Source organism: Neoarius graeffei, chromosome 16 (assembly GCF_027579695.1).
Source record: "Neoarius graeffei isolate fNeoGra1 chromosome 16, fNeoGra1.pri, whole genome shotgun sequence".
Lineage (NCBI taxonomy): Eukaryota > Metazoa > Chordata > Actinopteri > Siluriformes > Ariidae > Neoarius > Neoarius graeffei.
In genome coordinates, this window is record NC_083584.1 from 60,723,532 (window position 1) to 60,744,173 (window position 20,642).

General features: G+C 42.6%; 1 protein-coding gene across 6 annotated transcripts; it reads left to right on the plus strand.

Annotated features, from left to right (window-relative positions):
* The first annotated feature begins 376 nt into the window (after positions 1–376).
* Positions 377–19,373, plus strand: LOC132900155 (T-lymphocyte activation antigen CD80-like). Of its 6 annotated transcripts, none has more exons than XM_060942193.1 (8): positions 377–405; positions 2,909–3,102; positions 8,714–8,757; positions 10,158–10,487; positions 14,100–14,393; positions 14,568–14,681; positions 16,660–16,696; positions 16,806–19,373. In XM_060942193.1, exons 2-8 carry the CDS (start codon positions 3,023–3,025, stop codon positions 16,822–16,824), a joined length of 918 nt encoding a protein of 305 aa, XP_060798176.1. In that variant the 5' UTR covers positions 377–405; positions 2,909–3,022; the 3' UTR covers positions 16,825–19,373. The 6 variants fall into 6 exon arrangements, with proteins under 6 accessions (XP_060798176.1, XP_060798173.1, XP_060798178.1 ...); XM_060942190.1 differs by having other exon boundaries at positions 16,811–19,373; XM_060942195.1 differs by having other exon boundaries at positions 16,918–19,373.
* The last annotated feature ends 1,269 nt before the right edge of the window (positions 19,374–20,642 follow it).

Sequence of the window (20,642 nt, forward strand, 5' to 3'; positions counted from 1 at the left end):
TCTCTCTCTGACTCACTCAATATTTCTTTATTTATTTATAACTCTCACTCTCACTCTTTCTCCATCTTTCTCACTTCAATTTTCTCTTTCTATAGCTCCTTCTACCCCCTTTCTATTTTCTATCTACTGTATATCTTCTTGTAACTTTCATTCTTCTCTCTCTCTCTCCCTCTCTCTCTCTGTATCACTACATTCCCATGGAGAGGAACCATGTTTCATCAGAAGTGACACAAAATTACAGTAAACTCATGGCTCCTCCCCACCTCCCACACACACACACACACACACACACACACACACACACCACTACTCACAACACAATCACACACTTTGTGTATTAGAGCTTCTCGGATTGTTTTTGCCATTTCATCCTGACACACGATTGAGGAAACATCACACTCAGAGGTAGGACTGATTTCTTTCACACACACACACACACGCACACACACACACACACACACACACACACACACACACACACACAGAAAACACATGTAAGCATCTAACATTATAAGACTAACATTATTAGGGGTTAGGGATTAGTATGTGAGGATAAGGGGTTAGGGATTAGGGTGGAAGGATAAAAGGCTAGGGATTAGGGTGGAATGATAAAGGGCTAGGGATTAGGGTGGAAGGATAAGGGGTTAGGGATTAGCGTGGAAGGATAAGGGGTTAGAGATTAGGATGGAATGATAAGGGGTTAGGGATTAGGGTGGAAGGATAAGGGGTTAGGGATTAGGGTGGAATGATAAGGGGTTAGGGATTAGGGTAGAATGATAAGGGGTTAGGGATTAGGGTGGAATGATAAGGGGTTAGGAATTAGGGTGGAATGATAAGGGGTTAGGGATTAGGGTGGAATGATAAGGGGTTAGGGATTAGGGTGGAATGATAAGGGGTTAAGGATTAGGGTGGAATGATAAGGGGTTAGGGATTAGGGTGGAAGGATAAGGGGTTAGGGATTAGGGTGGAATGATAAGGGGTTAGGGATTAGGGTGGAAGGATAAGGGGTTAGGGATTAGGGTGGAAGGATAAGGGGTTAGGGATTAAGGTGGAAGGATAAGGGGTTAGGGATTAGGGTGGAAGGATAAGAGGTTAGGGATTAGGGTGGAATGATAAGGGGTTAAGGATTAGGATGGAATGATAAGGGGTTAAGGATTAGGGTGGAATGATAAGGGGTTAGGGATTAGGGTGGAAGGATAAGGGGTTAGGGATTAGGGTGGAAGGATAAGGGGTTAGGGATTAGGGTGGAATGATAAGGGGTTAGGGATTAGGGTGGAATGATTAGGGGTTAGGGATTAGGGTGGAATGATTAGGGGTTAGGGATTAGAGGTATTCTATTCTATTCTATTCTATCAGGGGTTAGGGATTAGGGTGGAATGATAAGGGGTTAGGGATTAGGGTGGAATGATAAGGGGTTAGGGATTAGGGTGGAAGGATAAGGGGTTAAGGATTAGGGTGGAAGGATAAGGGGTTAGGGATTAGAGGTATTCTATTCTATTCTATTCTATTCTATTCTATTCTATCAGGGGTTAGGGATTAGGGTGGAATGATAAGGGGTTAGGGATTAGGGTGGAATGATAAGGGGTTAGGGATTAGGGTGGAAGGATAAGGGGTTAAGGATTAGGGTGGAATGATTAGGGGTTAGGGATTAGAGGTATTCTATTCTATTCTATCAGGGGTTAGGGATTAGGGTGGAATGATAAGGGGTTAGGGATTAGGGTGGAATGATAAGGGGTTAGGGATTAGGGTGGAATGATAAGGGGTTAAGGATTAGGGTGGAAGGATAAGGGGTTAGGGATTAGAGGTATTCTATTCTATTCTATCAGGGGTTAGGGATTAGGGTGGAATGATAAGAGGTTAGGGATTAGAGGTATTCTATTCTATCAGGGGTTAGGGATTAGGGTGGAATGATAAGGGGTTAAGGATTAGGGTGGAAGGATAAGGGGTTAGGAATTAGAGGTATTCTATTCTATTCTATTCTATTCTATTCTATTCTATTCTATCAGGGGTTAGGGATTAGGGTGGAAGGATAAGGGGTTAAGGATTAGGGTGGAAGGATAAGAGGTTAAGGATTAGGGTGGAAGGATAAGGGTTTAGGGATTAGAAGTATTCTATTCTATTCTATCAGGGGTTAGGGATTAGGGTGGAATGATAAGGGGTTAAGGATTAGGGTGGAAGGATAAGGGGTTAGGGATTAGAGGTATTCTATTCTATTCTGTCAGGGGTTAGGGATTAGGGTGGAATGATAAGGGGTTAAGGATTAGGGTGGAAGGATAAGGGGTTAGGGATTAGAGGTATTCTGTTCTATTCTGTCAGGGGTTAGGGATTAGGGTGGAATGATAAGGGGTTAAGGATTAGGGTGGAAGGATAAGGGGTTAGGGATTAGAGGTATTCTATTCTGTCAGGGGTTAGGGATTAGGGTGGAATGATAAAGGGTTAAGGATTAGGGTGGAAGGATAAGGGGTTAGGGATTAGAGGTATTCTGTTCTATTCTGTCAGGGGTTAGGGATTAGGGTGGAATGATAAGGGGTTAAGGATTAGGGTGGAAGGATAAGGGGTTAGGGATTAGAGGTATTCTGTTCTATTCTGTCAGGGGTTAGGGATTAGGGTGGAATGATAAGGGGTTAGGGATTAGGGTGGAAGGATAAGGGGTTAGGGATTAGAGGTATTCTGTTCTATTCTGTCAGGGGTTAGGGATTAGGGTGGAATGATAAAGGGTTAAGGATTAGGGTGGAAGGATAAGGGGTTAGGGATTAGAGGTATTCTGTTCTATTCTGTCAGGGGTTAGGGATTAGGGTGGAAGGGTTATGGTTTGAGTTTTTTGGTTGGAGGATTAGGAATTAGAGTGTGTTTAAAAGAAATTCCTCGTGTTTTATATGACTTATATTTGTGTGTGTCTGTGTGTTAGTCTGTAGGCCAATGGATCAACTAAAAGGCGCGGCATATCGGGGTTTCCCTGTGACGTAATTCGCTCCGCCCCTTTACGAATAGAGACCGAAACTGGTGGTTCCCCTTTTCTTTCATGAGTGCGCGCGACCGAGCGTCTGTCTTTCTCGCCCTTCTCTCTCTCTCCTGCTCCGTGGAAATGCGGCGTGGCTGTCTGTGAGTAACACCTTTATACACACCTTTATACACACAAGCGTTTATGTTTGAATGGTCACGGAGGAGAAAGGAAGCAGTCTGAGTGGATTTGCGGTGTGTGTGTGTTTGTGTTTATATCCGATTGAGGACCAAATGTCCCTACAGGGACAGTCAAATCTGATTATCTCGACCTTGTGGGGACATTTGGATGGTCCCCACAAGGAAATTGTTGTTGTTATTGCTGTTGTTGTTGTTGTTTTAAACAAAAATTTAAAAAAAAAATAGCCAAAAAGCTTCCCTTTCAACCCTGAGTTTAATTTTAAGCTTAGGTTTAGGGGCAGCACTGCGTTCATTAACTGCTTTAATAAATATGTCAATGGAAGGTACTCACAATGAGACAAGGTGTGTGTGTGTGACAGCATAGGACACAACTCCCCCAGCAGTTTCATATACTTTTTAAAAGAAAATGCTTCCGCTCTTTTATCTGTTTACTCTTGAACAATTCCCACCTCAACCAAAAATCCTGAGCAAATTTCTGAGCATTTTTTTTGCTGACACTTGCTAATCAGCCATCATTTACCAAGTGTGTTCACAATGAGGCTGATTTCCATTTAGCGAGTCCCACAAATCAAAATCCCATAAAAAGCCAAAGCTCACAGAGAGCTCCATACGGTAGGTCCGAGCAGTGAAAGCGCGCCCCCTCATGGCAGCATGCACAAAAGCTTCCAGTAATGTCAGAGGCGCACACTCACTCTTCTGTTTTATAGGGTGCCATTACTTACGTCCTGCTTGAACATCTAGTCTTATTCTTTGCTTTGTTTTGGATTGATTTCTTTCAAGTCGTTAATATGAAACATTTTCACAAAATGTTGGCTGAATTTGAATGTGTAGATTAAACAAACGAGTCCTTAATCTGCATATGAAATCACAGTCACCCATTACTAGTTACCTCCACCAAGGACCTTATGTTCAGTGTGGCTTGTTTGTTTGTCTGATTGTGAGCAGGGTTGTGCAAAACCCATCAACCTGTTTTCCATGAAACTTGGTGGAAGGGTGTGGCATTGGCCAAGGAAGCAACCATTACATTTTGGACCAGAAAGAAGTCATGGAGCAGATCCACAAATTTAGTTTCTCTTTTGCTAATATGACAAGATAAGAGATTTGGCTTTGGTGGAAATCTGTGCTCAAAAATACCATACATCTTAAAATCCACTAGAGGGCAGTAAAGTCACATCCATCCATTATCTGTAGCCGCTTATCCTGTACAGAGTCGCAGGCAAGCTGGAGCCTATCCCAGCTGACTACGGGTGAAAGGCGGGGTACACCCTGGACAAGTCGCCAGGTCATCACAGGGCTGACACATAGACACAGACAACCATTCACACTCACATTCACACCTACGGTCAATTTAGAGTCACCAGTTAACCTAACCTGCATGTCTTTGGACTGTGGGGGAAACCGGAGCACCCGGAGGAAACCCACGCGGACACGGGGAGAACATGCAAACTCCGCACAGAAAGGCCCTCGCCGGCCACGGGGCTCGAACCCGGACCTTCTTGCTGTGAGGCAACAGCGCTAACCACTACACCACCGTGCCGCCCCCAGTAAAGTTCAATAGTGACAAAACATAGCCAGTGTAGAAATACAATGACTCAATTTCACAATCCGCATTCATGGGAACCTCTGAGATATACATGTAGGCACATCATTCGAATAGTTTTGGAAATATATCCACAGTGGCTGCGATTGCAGTTTGCGTGTCATAGAAGAGTCGACTATTGTCTTTGGTGGAGGTCTGCGCTCTCTGAGTGACCTTCGAGTTATACGCTTGGAAGCCGATCAGTAGAGGCTTTGTACCATTACCTGACCCCATAGCAATAGTAACTACGCCAACCTGACTGGGGGCACACTTGTAGTGCTTCATTCAGCCGAGTTTTGGAAGGTACGGGAAGGTTTTGCTGCGATTTTGGATGTACAAATGATTTTGAACAAAACAAAGACATCAGATTTTTTTAATTTACCAAAAGTAATTCATCATCAGGGGAAAAATAGAGAAATTTCTAAATGTAGAAGGGGAAAATGGGGGAAAAACGTTCAGCGGGACTCAGTGTTGAACGGAGAGGTAAAAAACCCTATGGAATGCTCACTTCATTTCCACTAAGGTAAGAATTTTAAAAAATTATTTCACAACTGCAGCATGGTGCTCATTCTTATACAGTGAAGTGAACATGAGCCTCAACACAGCAGCTCTGCAGACCCTAACCTTCACCGAGACTTAAAAAGTGCATTTACATTCGGGGATCTTTCGGAGCGTGTTGTGCGTACGCTTGGAACTGAGTCATTATGGGAAACACCTGATGCTGGTTTGAGCAGACATGCAGCTTGTGAACAGGCAAGGCAGGCAACTGCTTGGGGCCCCCTGGCCCAGGGGCCCCCCCGAGAGTCGGGGCCCAAGGGCTTATTTATTTTGTTTTTTATTGTTTTTATTGTTCTTTACCATTGTATTTTCACATTTGGAATTTAAAAAAACTTTGGTTTCATACATTTTTCATTGGTGTCAGATTATTTATAACATATTAGTGATGAACACTGGTCAGAAGGGCCCCCTGGAAATTTTTGCTTGGGGCCACAACAGACTCTAGAATCGCCTCTGGGTTTGAGTGCAATCAGCACACGCATATAAGGACACAGAGGCTTTGTGAAGTATTATCATTATCACTGTCACGTTTGTTTCTATCCATGTTTATGACTCTGCTTTCGGTTCCACTTGTGTTTTGTTTTTGTAAAGATCACGCCTGCTAATAAACACTCTTCCTACACTTAGATCCGTCTACCACCGCATACAGTGGTATGCAAAAGTTTGGGCACACTTGGTCAAAATTGCTGTTACTGTGAACAGTTAAGCAAGTTGAAGATGAAATGATCTCCAAAAGGCATAAAATAAAGTTGACTCATTCCCTTTATATTTTAAGCAAAAACATTTTTTTTTTTAATTTTCATCTTTTACATTTTCAAAATGACAAAAAAGGAAAAGGGCCCGAAGCAAAAGTTTGGGCACCCTGCATGGTTAGTACCTAGTAACACGCCCTTTGGCAAGTATCACAGCTTGTAAACACTTTTTGTAGCCAGCTAATAATCTTTCAGTTCTTACCTGGGGGATTTTCACACATTCGTCCTTGCAAAAGGCTTCCGGTTCTACAAGTTTCTTGGGCTGTCTTGCATGCACTGCTCTTCTGAGATCTATCCACAGATTTTCAATGATGTTTAGGTCAGGGGACTGTGAGGGCCAGGGCAAAACCTTCAGCTTGGGCCTCTTGAGGTATTCCATTGTAGATTTTGAGGTGTATTTTGGATCATCATCTTATTGTAGGACCCATCCTCTTTTTAACTTCAACTTTTTACAGATGGTGTGATGTTTGCTTCCAGAATTTGCTGGTATTTATTCGAATCCATGCTTCCCTCGACCAGTGAAAATGTGCCCTGTGCCACTGGCTGCAACACAACCCCAAAGCATGATCGATCCACACCCATGCTTCAGAGTTGGAGAGGTGTTCTTTTCCTGGAATTTGGCACCCTTTTTTCTCCAAGCATACCTTTGCACATTGTGGCCAAAAAGTTCGATTTTGATTTCATCAGTCCACAGGACTTGTTTCCAAAATGCATCAGGCATATTTAGATGCTCATTTGCAAACTTCAGACACTGAATTTTGTGGCTAGGATGCAGGAAAGGTTTTCTTCTGATGACTCTCCCATGAAGGTCCTATTTGTTCAGGTGTCGCTGCATAGTAGAACAGTGCACCACCACTCCAGGGTCTGCTAAATCTTTCTGAAGGTCTTTTGCAGTCAAACAGGGGTTTTTATTTGCCTTTCTAGCAATCCAACGAGCAGTTCTTTCAGAAAGTTTTCTTCATCTTCCAGACCTCACCTTGATCTCCACTGTTTCTGTTAACTGCCATTTCTTAAGAACATTACAATCTGAGGAAACAGCTACCTGAAAACACTTTGCTATGTTCTTGTAGCCTTCTCCTGCTTTGTGAGCATCAATTATTTTATTATTCAGAATGCGAGGGAGTTGCTTAGAGGAGCCCATGGCTGTTGATTTCAGGGACAAGTTTGAGGAGTCAGATAATTTCTACAACTTTGAAATTGGCATCATCTGACTTTTCCTAATGAAGAATTTGAACAAGCCACAGCTCAATAAGCTAATTAAGGTCTGGAACCTTGGTAAAAGTTACCTGAGAACTCAAATGTATTGGGGTGCCCAAACTTTTGCATGGTGTTCCTTTTCTTTTTTTTCACTCTCCAGTTGTACAAAACAAAAATAATACACAAATTTTGCAGAAAATGCTGAAAAGAAATGTGTCGTCTTTACCTTTATGCCTTTTGGTGATCAGTTCATCTTCTGCTTACTTAACTATTCACAGTAACAGACATTTTAAGTAAAGGTGCCCAAACTTTTGCATGACACAGTACTTCACAAAGTCTCTGTGAAAACAGTGTCCTTATCTGCACTCAAATCAGCATCAGGTGTTTCCCATAATGACTGGGTCCCAAGCACGCACACAACGTGCTCCGAAGGATCCCCGAATGCAAATGTACTTTTTAAGTCTAAGTGAAGGTGAAGCTCTACAGAGCCACTGTGTTGAGGCTCATGTTCGCTTCACTGGATAAGAATGAGCACTGCACTACAGTTGTGAAATAATTTTTTTTTTATTCTTATCTTCGTGGAAATGAAGTGAGCAGCATACCATCGGGTTTTTGACCTCTCCTTTCGACACCGAGTCCCACTGAATGTTTTTCCCCCCATTTTTCCCTTCTATGTTTAGAAATTTCTCGAGGTTTTTTCCCTTGATGATGATTTACTTTTGGTAAATTAAAAAAATATGATGTCTTTGTTCGTTCAAAATGATTTGCACATCTAAAAATACAGCGAAACCTTCCCATACCGATCAATAACAACTAACTCGGCTGAATGAAGGACTAAGCATGCCCCCTGTCATGGCACCCTAGTTACCATTGCTCTGGGGTCATATGACAGTGTAAAGCCTATATTGCGGTTCGTGTTAATTAGTTTTCTTATACATATGCAAATATGGGCATCTTTCAGAACTAATGTGATTTTTCATGTGTAAATGCCCCTGGGAGCAAATTATGAAAAAAAAAAATTCATATCCAGTTTCATAAACAAAACCATTGTTCTCAAATATTTTCGTATTTGTGCGGAACTAATACTTTTTTATGTTTTATATAATCTCTTGATAAAGCGACATTTCCATGTTCATTAAAAAATGGCAGCAGGTTAGCAACATTGACTAGCAGAGAGCATTTTAGCTAATTGGCTAGCTGGAAGGGGAAATGCGTACTAAAAATCGTCAGTATCACACTTATGGAATAATACTGTTTTATATGTGTTATTGTAGCTAGCCTGTTTAACACAATGCTCACAAATCATTGTTAGCTTGAGTACTTTGGTGGTAGTTTGTGTTTTAGTTTGTTTACTCGAATCTAGCTAATTGTTAGCTTGTGACCTGCAATAATACTAATAATTCTACGAATAATAATACTCATAATAATTAGATAATGTTAATTTCCTTAATGCTAATTTTCTCATGTTGTGTTATGAATATTTCAGGTTCCTGCTTGTAGTAATCACAGTGCTACAGCTTGTAAGCACAGGTAAAACACACACACACACACACACACACACACACACACACACACACACACATATATATTAGTGTTATACTAAATAGACTAACATCCTTTCCATGAGCTAGCATTGTAGTAAACAGTCTAAGGCTACATCCACACGACAACGGCAACGAGATTTTTTTTTTTAGCGTGTAAAAAAAAATCGCGTCCACATGGGCAACGGATCAGTAAAATATAAGGTACATATGGCAATGCAACGCTTGCTGAAAATGATGCAATACACATGCCACACCTCTACGTGCGCTGTAAGACGGTCCCATCGGAGACACCAGAACAATAGAAGAAGTAGGACGCATGCGCATAAACCCCTTCCTCTACCCGGCGTGAAGCACTCACAGGAACAAACACACAACAACAAGAAGAAGATGGCTGCGACTACGCGAGGAAATCGTGCCTTCTGTGTGTACAAATTAGTTTGATTAGTGTCCACAGTTTTCTCATCTCATCTCATTATCTCTAGCCGCTTTATCCTTCTACAGGGTCGCAGGCAAGCTGGAGCCTATCCCAGCTGACTACGGGCGAAAGGCGGGGTACACCCTGGACAAGTCGCCAGGTCATCACAGGGCTGACATATAGACACAGACAACCATTCACACTCACATTCACACCTACGCTCAATTTAGAGTCACCAGTTAACCTAACCTGCATGTCTTTGGACTGTGGGGGAAACCGGAGCACCCGGAGGAAACCCACGCGGACACGGGGAGAACATGCAAACTCCACACAGAAAGGCCCTCGCCGGCCCCGGGGCTCGAACCCAGGACCTTCTTGCTGTGAGGCGACAGCGCTAACCACTACACCACCGTGCCGCCGTGGACAGTTTTATATAACTTAATTTTCTTATTGTGTGTGAACATTTTGAAAAGCATTTTTATATAATTTATATAACCTTTTTATATTGTGTGTGAACATTTTGAAAAGCAGTCTTATCCAATAAAAAAAAGAAATTCAAGAAATGGTTCAGTTACTTGTTTATTTAAAAGAATTATTTAAAATTATTTAAAAGCCATTGTTGCTGTTGTTGTTACGAATGATGCACGCGAGAGTGCTGCTTGTTCTAGTCATGTGGTTGTGACGTCATCGTAAACAAATCCGTTCTACTCATCCAGACGACTTCGCAACGGCGTCGTTGCCAGATTTTTTCACTCTGGAACCCGTTCTCAAAAAATATCGTTTTGGGGCACCCAAAATGCCGGTGCCGTGTGGACGCCAGGCCGAAACGATAAACAGTTTTATCAGATTCACCTGAATCCGTTGCTGTGTGGACAGGGCCTAATTTTGAACGATCATCACATGAAACAGTTAAACAGGCTGTTCTGAAGTCGTGTGTTACATCTGAGTGTTGTGTGTGTGTGTGTCTACAGGAAAACCTTTTGTCATGCGTAATATTCACGGGATTGTGGGTGGAGGTGTAAATATGCGCTGTGAGCTGGAGCGCCCACGCAACATTTACGGGCTTTATTTCCAGAAGACACCAGCTGATGGAAATGAGGACAACGACATCTTCATCAACGGGTTTCACCCCAAAAATATCATTGTGCCCCCTGAGTACATAAATCGCACCAACGTCAACAAAACGGATTTCAGCATGGAGCTGTTCAACCTCTCTCTTGCTGACGAGGGAGTGTACAGCTGTATTGTCTTGTCCGATACTGACAATTACATCGACACCAAGTTTAATCTCACAGTTACAGGTACACGTACACACACCACACACACACACACACACAGTTACAGTGTCTTGCAAAAGTATTCATCCCCCTTGGTGTTTGTCCTGTTTTGTCGCATTACAAGCTGGAATTAAAATGGAATTTTGGAGTGTAAGCACCATTTGATTTACACAACATGCCTACCACTTTAAAGGTGCAAATTGTTGTTTTATTGTGACACAAACAATAATTAAGATGAAAAAACAGAAATCTGGAGTGTGCATAGGTATTCACCCCCAAAATCAATACTGTGTAGAGCCACCTTTTGCTGCAATTACAGCGGCAAGTCACTTGGGGTATGTCTCTATTAGCTTAGCACATCTAGCCACTGGGATTGTTGCCCAGTCCTCAAGGCAAAACTGCTCCAACTCCTTCAAGTTAGGTGGATTGTGTTGGTGTACAGCAATCTTCAAGTTATGCCACAGATTCTCAATTGAATTGAGGTCTGGGCTTTGATTAGGCCATTCCAAGACATTTAAATGTTTCCATTTAAACCACTCCAGTGTAGCTTTAGCAGTATGCTTAGGGTCACTGTCCTGCTGGAACGTGAGCCTTCGTCCCAGTCTCAAACCTCTGGCTGACTCAAACAGGTTTTCCTCCAGAATTGCCCTGTATTTAGTGCCATCCATCTTTCCTTCAGTCCTGACCAGCTTTCCTGTCCCTGCAGATGAAAAATATCCCCACAGCACGATGCTGCCACCACCATGCTTCACTGTAGGAATGGTGTTCTCAGGGTGTTGGGTTTGTGCCACACATGGCATTTCCCATGTTGGCCAAAAAGATCAGTTTTAGTCTCATTTGACCAGAGAATCTTCTTCCATGTGTTTGGGGAGTCTGCACATGCTGTTGGGCAAACTCATCTCATTATCTCTAGCCGCTTTATCCTGTTCTACAGGGTCGCAGGCAAGCTGGAGCCTATCCCAGCTGACTATGGGCGAAAGGCGGGGTACACCCTGGACAAGTCGCCAGGTCATCACAGGGCTGACACATAGACACAGACAACCATTCACACTCACATTCACACCTACGCTCAATTTAGAGTCACCAGTTAACCTAACCTGCATGTCTTTGGACTGTGGGGGAAACCGGAGCACCCGGAGGAAACCCACGCAGACACGGGGAGAACATGCAAACTCCGCACAGAAAGGCCCTCGCCAGCCACGGGGCTCGAACCCGGACCTTCTTGCTGTGAGGCGACAGCGCTAACCACTACACCACCGTGTCGCCCTGGACAAACTCCAAACGTGTTTTCTTCAGCAATGGCTTTTTTCTGGCCACTCTTCCATAAAGCCCCACTCTGTGGAGTGTACGGCTTAAAGTGGTCCTATGGACAGATACTCCCATCTCCGCTGTGGATCTTTGCAGCTCCTTCAGTGTTCTCTTTGGTGTCTTTGTTGCATCTCTGATTAATGCCCTCCTTCCTGGTCTGTGAGTTTTGGTGGGCGGCCTTCTGTTGTCAGGTTTGTAGTGGTGCCATATCCTTTCCATTTTGCTATAATGGATTTAATGGTGCTCTGTGGGATATTCAAAGTTTGGGATATTTTTTATAACCCAACCCTGATCTATACTTCTCCACAACTTTGTCTCTGACCTGTTTGGAGGCTCCTTGGTTTTCATGTTGCTTGCTTAGTAGTGTAGCAGAGTCAGGGTCCTTCCAGAACAGGTTGATTTATACAGACATCATGTGACAGATCATATGACACTTTGATTGCACACAGGTGGATCTTAATCAACTAATTATTTGACTTATGAAGTGAATTGGTTGGACCAGCTCTTATTTTGGGGTTTCATACGAAAGGAGCTGAATACCTATGCACACTCCAGATTTCTGGGTTTTTTTTTCATCTTAATTATTGTTTGTGTCACAATGAAACAACAATTTTCATCTTTCAAGTTGTAGGCATGTTGTGTAAATCAAATGGTGCTAAGCCTCCAAAAATCCATTTTAATTCCAGCTTGTAATGCGACAAAACAGGACAAACACCAAGGGGGAGGGGTGAATACTTTTGCAAGACACTGTATTTAATGCCACTTTAATAGGAACGCATGTCTACACATTCATACACTTATCTCCTCAGGCAGCAGTGTAACACATAAAATCATGTAGACATTCTTTAGGTCAAGAGTTAATGTTAATTTCCACATAAACAGCAGAATGGGGAAAAATGTCATCTCGGTGACTTCGACCATAGCATGGTCGTCATTGAGGATCTCTTCATGTGCAATGCAGTTTACGCAAAGTGGTATAAAAAAACAGAAAACATCCAGTGAGCGTCAGTTCTGTGGATGGAAATGGCTTGTTGATGCGAGAGGTCAGAGGATAACAGCCAGACTGTAGAAGGCTATGGTAACCACTCTTTACGAACGTGGTGAGCAGAAAAGCAACTCCGAATGCACATGTCAAACCATGAGGTGGATGGGCTACAACTGCAGAAGAACACATCAGGTTCCACTCCTGCCAACCAAAAGATGGAATCTGAGCTCACGAACTGTCCAGTTTTGGTGAACCTGTGCTCACTGTAGCCTCAGATTCCTGTTCTTGTTTGCATTGCATTGTGCTCGAGTGGAGAAAAGTTTGCTTAGTCTAACTAGCGCAGCTGTGAGGGCTGTTCCACCTGCCCTTTCTACATTGGAGATCCTCACGACGTCCAATTTCTTCGCCTTCTGACTCCATTTATGTCAGAGCCGAGAGCGTCATCCTGTTTCACTTTCAATAATGAACAACTCGCTGGATGAAATGTGTTACGGACTAGCGAGCAAGCTAGAAAAACACTGACGGACGTGATGTACACATTCTTAGTGAGGAAAACTCATGCAGTCTGATGCGGTTCTGGTGCCTGATCTTGACATCTTCCTGTAGTTGTGATTCCTCGACGTCCAGATCTGTCTGATTCATCCTGATGTTGTACTTCTTGGTGCTTTCTACACTCATGACTCACTTTCTGCTGCTGGGGATGTTCCCATGTAGATACCCTAAAGATTTGTATTTCCCAAAAAAACACTTTATGCCGGGCGGCACGGTGGTGTAGTGGTTAGCGCTATCGCCTCAGAGCAAGAAGGTCCGGGTTCGAGCCCCGTGGCCGGTGAGGGCCTTTCTGTGCGGAGTTTGCATGTTCTCCCCGTGTCCGCGTGGGTTTCCTTCGGGTGCTCCGGTTTCCCCCAAAGACATGCAGGTTATGTTAATTGGTGGCTCTAAATTTACCGTAGGTGTGAATGGTTGTCTATGTGTCAGCCCTATGATGACCTGGCGACTTGTCCAGGGTGTACCCCGCCTTTCACCCGTAGCTTGCCTGCGACCCTGTAGAACAGGATAAAGTGGCGAATGAGGATGAGAACACTTTATGCCCAAGTCTCAGTCTTGTTTCAGTGGATTATTGCATCCGGAGTCTGTAGATTTGTACCTGTTGTAGTTATAAAGATGATCTTATGCTCAGCCCAGGACTCTTCATAATTTTGTCATCCTGAGCATCCTGTAAACACATTTAGGACTGCTTAACTATGGTTATACAAGAGCAACAATGTCACTTTTATGTCGTCTCTGATACTTCTGCAGTCCTAACCTGTGAATTGTAACCTTCCTCTATGTTTATCTCACAGCCAATTTCAGCGTTCCCAACATCACCGTCCAGGGCTGCAACAGTGTCCCATCTGCCCATAACTGCGTGATTGAATGCTCCTCGTCAGGAGGATATCCTCTCAGCAATGTAACCTGGGATGTGGTTGGAGACAAGACGAGCAGCCTGCTGATGGACAAAGGGGACCCTCCTGTGTTTAAGCAGGATGCAGACTCGCGCCTTTGGACCGTGTCCCACAATGTTACCCTTGACTGCAGTCAGCCGCTTAACATCACCTGCTCTGTTGGGGGAGTCATGTCCCCTATTGTCAGTGTGTGTGAGTACTGTACACACACACACACACACACACACACACACACACACACACACACACACACACACAGTCAATCTAAGAACTGTTTGAATACTAAATAAGTGTGCACGTGTGTGTGTGTGTGTGTGTGTGTGTGTGTGTGTGTGTGTGTGTGTGTGTGTGTGTGTGTGCATGCAGGTCCACCTCCTCCCAAGGATTTTACCATTCCATTTGCATGTGTTATATTATTGCTGGTTCCCATTGCTGTCATTGTGATTGTTGTCATACGTTGCAGAAGAACACAACCCTCAGGTAAACACACACACACACACACACACGTTTTGTTTTGTAATGTTTTTTAAATTAGAAATTTTTTCGGGACTCTATTTTGAATATTTCTGTGATTTCTGACTACAAGCAGTTGTGTCAGATAAAAACCAACAAGAACCTTTTAATAACCTTTTCCTCAGATGTTTCACAGCATTAAGTATAACTAGAACTGGATAAAAAATATGATAAGTCCTTCTTGATTCAGTAGAATTTGTTTAAAGATTGCATTGACAAATTGCTCTGGTATAAGAGGAATCAAATTCCACAGATCAGCCGTAACATTAAAACCACCTGCAAATATTGTGGAGATGATACTGACAGTGACCTCTGAAGCTGTGCTGTGGTACTGTATCTGGCGCCAAGACGTCAGCAGCAGATCCTTGAAGACCTGTAAGTTGTGAGTTGGAGCCTCCATGGATCGAACTTGTTTGTCCAGAACGTCTCACAAACGCTGATCGGATTGAGATCTGAGGAATTTGGAGGCCAAGTCAACACCTTGAACTCTTGTTCATCAAACCATTCCTGAGCAATTTTTGTAGTATGTAAAGGCACACTATCCTGCTGAAAGAACCACAGCGATTACGGAATACTGTTGCCATGAAGGCGTGAACTTGGTCTGGAACTATGTTTGGGTCGGTGGCACATGTCAGGGTGCAGGAGCTTACGGATGCAAGTGCAGGGGAGAACGGGTGCATTGCAAACCATCAACAAATCCAAATCAGTAAGCTGAAGATGTAGTCAGGGATGGGCATGGGTCAGTCGATCAACTAACGGGATGTCAAAGGGCAGGTGAGGAAACGGAGTTGGAAAATAAACGTAAACTGAGTTAAAACATTACTAGTCAGGCAGGAAGTCAGAAGGCTTGGTATGATCAGGTACAGAGACACAGAATGATACTTCGAAATGGGTGTTTGTGACTGCTGAGCTTATATAGGAAAGTGATTACTGGCAAATAGGAGACAGGTGCACTTGTTAGTATTCCGGAGATGATGGGTGCTGTGGTGCTTGGAAGTTGGAGTCCGGAGCGGCCATGTTTGGAGGCTGCTCTGAACTCAGGTTTCCAGCGTTGTTACTAACAGCACGTGTCAAAGTAACATCCACAGGACCCAAGGTTTCCAAGCAGAACATTACCCAGAGCATCACACTGCCTCCACCGGCTTGCCTTCTTCCCATAGTGCATCCTGGTGCCATCTCTTCCCCAGGGAAACATGATTCATCAGACCAGGCCACCTTCTTCCATTGCTCCATGGTCCAGTTCTGATGCTCATGTGCCCATTGTAGACGCTTTTGTTGGTGTACAGGTGTCAGCATGGGCTCTCTGACCGATCTGAGGCTACACAGCTCCAGATGCAGCAAGCTCTTATGGACTGTATGTTCTGACACCTTTCTATCATACCAGCATTAAGCCAGCTTTTCAGAAGCTCTTCTGTGGGATCGGGCCAGACAGGCTAGCCTTCGTTCCTTCCTCAAGTGCATCAATGAGCCTTGGTCCTTGGTCTTTCGACCACTTTTGTTAGGGACTAACCACTGCATACCAGGAACACCCCACAAGATGTACCATTTTGGAGATGCTCAGACCCAGTCATCTCGCCATCACAATCTGGCCCTTGTCAAAAGTCGCTCAGATCCTTACGCTTGCCCATTTTTCCTGCTTCCAACACACCAACTTCAAGAACTGACTGTTCTCTTGCTGAGTAATATATCCCGCCCCTCGACAGGTGCCACTGTCATGAAGTAATCACTTCACCTGTCAGTGGTTTTAATGTTATGGATGAGCATACTGTTACTACTCCAGAGCCAATTATTGTCCTTTAAGAGCACATCCCAATTACATGTTTGAGTCTTCTTCTAAATACTCACTAGGACTGATAGGAGCGTTGTTATGGTTACAGTTTGGTCATAACTTTCATTGACACACCTGTCATTCTTCTCTCTGTTTCTCTCTTTGCTTGCTTCACAGCAGAGCGCTCAACAGACGCCGAGCTTGCAAATTTAAAGTGAGTTTGTGTTCCGTTCACGCAAACACACACACACAGTGCTGTGATATCACAAAGAACAAAATGCTGAACAGTACTATGTGTGGCTGTTTCATTTTTCTCCAATTAGCTCAGGTCAGGCTGGATGAACACGGAGAAACACACACTTTCTGAAAACTTGAACTGAAGAGCCGTGTGTGTTTGTGTGTCTGTGTGTGTCTGTGTGTGTGTCTGGTGGACAGATGAAAGAGCAGACGGACTGCCTGAAAGTATACACACACTGCCAGCTAACGGACAGGTGCAGTTCAAAGTCAAACTGCACCTATGACGTGTCTGATCTGCCGGAAGAAACAGCTGAAGCACATGCTAATATGCGTTTTGAAAAAAAAAAACCCTCAACACTTATGTTTATATATTGTTTTAACATCTGTTTTTCTTAGTGTAGAGATTTTTTTTTTTTTTGAATGGAATGTGATATTTCGTATTGACTACGATAACATTTCAGAACACTGACAAACCAAGATTAGCGTTCAGGTTTCAGGCCGCAACAGAAAAATTAGCTTAACCTTAATTTAACATTTGTATAAATTAGCATAACTCTCATCTAGCAGAGCATTCATCTTAGATAGCCTAGCATTCACTGTCTTTGCATTTGAGATGCCGTTTTCTACATGGGAATATAATAATTTATGTTAACATATCAGCTTGCTAGCTAGCTACTACTGAAACACAGCATAAATATAATTTAACCTTCAGTGAATTAAACCTTTCTGGAACTGTAAATAATTTTAGCACTGACATTAGTGTAACCCGTCGACCTTCATCAGGGAACAAAATGGCTAACATTACTTTAAAAAAAGTTGAAAACAAAAAAGAACTATTAAGCTGTATTTCTTTCACAACGTTAAAGGGATGGTTTAAAGTCCGATGGTTAGGCTTTCCTGTTATACTGTGATTACTTGGGAAGCGTTTCAAATCATGTACATTTAGTCTGTACACTGATGGTGTGGTTTTTTACACTGTGGGACTCTGTGAGATGAAGTGCACTCTTTATTACCGTAGAAAACCTCTGAGAATAAAGTGTGGAACGCTGGACACTGGACACACCAAGTGGAGAACACAGCTACACCTCGGGCTGATTGACTACAGAGTCAACTCAGAGTCCGATTCCAAGTGATGGGAATCGATGCCGTTGACTCCAAGACGCGATTTCTCACAAGAATTGTTTTGGTTTCAAAAACCTGACACACAGAGAAAAATTAGCAGTTCAAATTTTTTAAAAAGTGCACAATAACAGCTTCAAACTGCCATCACGTGTTTCACTCAGAACAGTTTTGTCCTGGTTAGAGAACTGGCCATCATTCGAAATAACTGGCACCAGGAATCTTTCAGCACTCGCGAAAAAGTGATTGCAGATCTACTCTTGAAATGAGCTAGCTAGCTACTAGATGTTTAACGCGACTATATCGTTGCCTATTGTTTTTCCGTCATGAAACTGACAGTTGAATAGGTTGTTTGCGAGTCACATGATTCCAATGACGCGCAAAATTATCAGGAAGTGAAACGCAGAATGGACAAGATGGACAAAAGCCCGTATTCTGCTAGTTTAGACTATATTACAAGAGGAAGGTATCAAATAAAATCACTCCATAAACCATCGTCGTTTCTCGGTATGGTCGATGACTTGACATCGTATGCAAACAAGCAGTTAGCAAGCAAGGCAATTTACAAAGCAAATGCTCGCCAAATTAGAGTAGCTAACAGAAGCTAAACTGTACCCGATTCACTTCTAACGACTTCTTCGACTCAGCGATGTCACTCGATCGTTGACCTGTTTTTGTTGCAAATTATACATTTTAATTTGTTACATTGGTGTGTAGTGGAAGGATGCAGTTTATACAAGCTACATCATTGTCACTTTGTGGACTCAAGTCTGAATCTTTAGAGTCAACTCTCAGTTCCCAGATGCTTGGAATCAGAGACTCGTTTTGGGATCGACTCCCAACCTCTCGACAAACCACAAAGGAAGCTCAGGGAGCATTCTAGAATACCAAACTGGTTGTGTTCTAGAACATTAAACAATACCTACTCTACTGTCAAATGATAAGTTATTCTGGAACACTAGACTGAGAAGTGTTCTAGAACACTCTAGAAAGGTAAACTAGGCAGCATTCTAGAAGACTCTTCGGTTTAGTGTTACAACACACTTTGGTTTTAGTGTTCTCAAACACATCCTAGTTTAGCGATCTAGACTGCTAAACAAACTGCTGTTCCATCCTGCTAAACCAAAGAGGGTTTTTGAATGCTGATACATTCTACTTTAAGGCATGGCTAATGCTAGCATTTTAATGCTAGTTTTCATAAAGATGTCTTCAGTCACTTTAAGAGAAGTTCTCAGGCGTATGTTTTTTTTTTTTTTTTAATTTATGTCAAGTACTACATAGACATGCTAGTACATCCTAGAAGTGTGTGTGTGTGTGTGTGTGTGTGTGGGTAATGCTTGGGAATCTTTAACATGTTCTTTATTCACAATTTACTTTGTTAAATTTAGATGATCTTTCAAATGTGGACAAAACTTGTTCAAGTCTTTTATAAACCTTTTTCTTAAAGGAAATGCTCTACCAGTTTCGTTTTATAAATGACATTCGCTCATTGTATTTATGATACAGATGTGCAATAAAATTGTTTTGTTTTTTAACCATATTATGTGTTTGAACTTCTTACAACCACACACACACACACACACACACTTGTACTTCTATCATTGTGGGGACTCTTATTGGCATAATACATTCCCTAGCCCCAACCCGAGCCTTAACCATCACAACTACATGCCTAACCCCACCCCTTACCCTAACCCTAACCTAAACCTCATTCTAACCTGAACCCTACAACTAAATATTAACCATCAAACAGCCCTTTGAAAGAGTGAGGACCAGACAAAACGTCCTCACTTCCCAAAAATGTCCTAACTTTGTTGGGAAAAACATATTCCAATCCTCAATATGTAGTAAGTACAAGTACACATGTACGCGCACACACACACACACACACTGTCAAAAACCCAGAGTTTAATTTCATCTTCATCTCATACAAAATTGTTTAATTAACAAAACCGTTTTGCATGTTTTTACAAAGATAAATTAGCACTTTATAATATTATAACACAATTAAAAGCTACAAAATCCCCCCAAAACACACTAATCCAGAGGGCATCAATTATATTCCTAAATATTATCAGCCACATAATGGTTTTGGTACCGCGAGTTGGCCTAGTGGTTAGCGTATCCACCGTCCGACTGGGCTATCATGAGTTCTACTCACAGTTGGGTCATACCAAAGACCATCATAGCAAGTGTTGCCAGGCAAAACAAACCTCACCTGGCAGCACTTATTTTATACCTACATGTTGATAATGGTAATATTTCTCAATCATCAGCTGTCAGGTTATAGTCCTATGAAAATCCATGACCTTGAGCTTGACATTTCAAAGTCATTCAAGGTCAAAGGTCATGCCAGCAAATGAAAGCCCATATGGCGCTTCCTATATGTTGATAATGGTAAACATCTGGCTATCGTGAACCATTTTAAAGTTATAGCCCTTTGAAAATCCATAGCCTTCAGGTTGACCTTTCAAGGTCACTCAAGGTCAAAGATCATGGTGCCAAATGAAAGTCCATATGGCACTTCCTATAAGTTGATAATGGGAAATATCTGTCTACCATCAACTGTTTTCAAGTTACAGCCCTCTGAAAATCCGTGACCTTGAATTTGACCCTTCAAGGTCAAAGATCATGGTGCCAAATGAAAGGCCATGTGGGAGTTCCTATATGCTCATAATAATAAACATCTCTCTATCAGCAACCGTTTTTGACTTATAATGGAAAATATGTTATTTTGACCAAAAGGTTGATCTTTCTGGTGACCTTGAGCCGATTACTCCCAAAATATAATCAGGTAATCTACG

Bases quoted from the DNA above. Each gene is read 5' to 3' on its own strand.
- LOC132900155 (XM_060942190.1), top strand. From the start codon at position 3,023: ATGAGTGCGCGCGACCGAGCGTCTGTCTTTCTCGCCCTTCTCTCTCTC. The intron at 10,488-14,099 runs GTACACGTACAC...TTTATCTCACAG, and splicing joins GTTTAATCTCACAGTTACAG to CCAATTTCAGCGTTCCCAAC. The intron at 16,697-16,810 runs GTGAGTTTGTGT...CAATTAGCTCAG, and splicing joins GCCGAGCTTGCAAATTTAAA to GTCAGGCTGGATGAACACGG.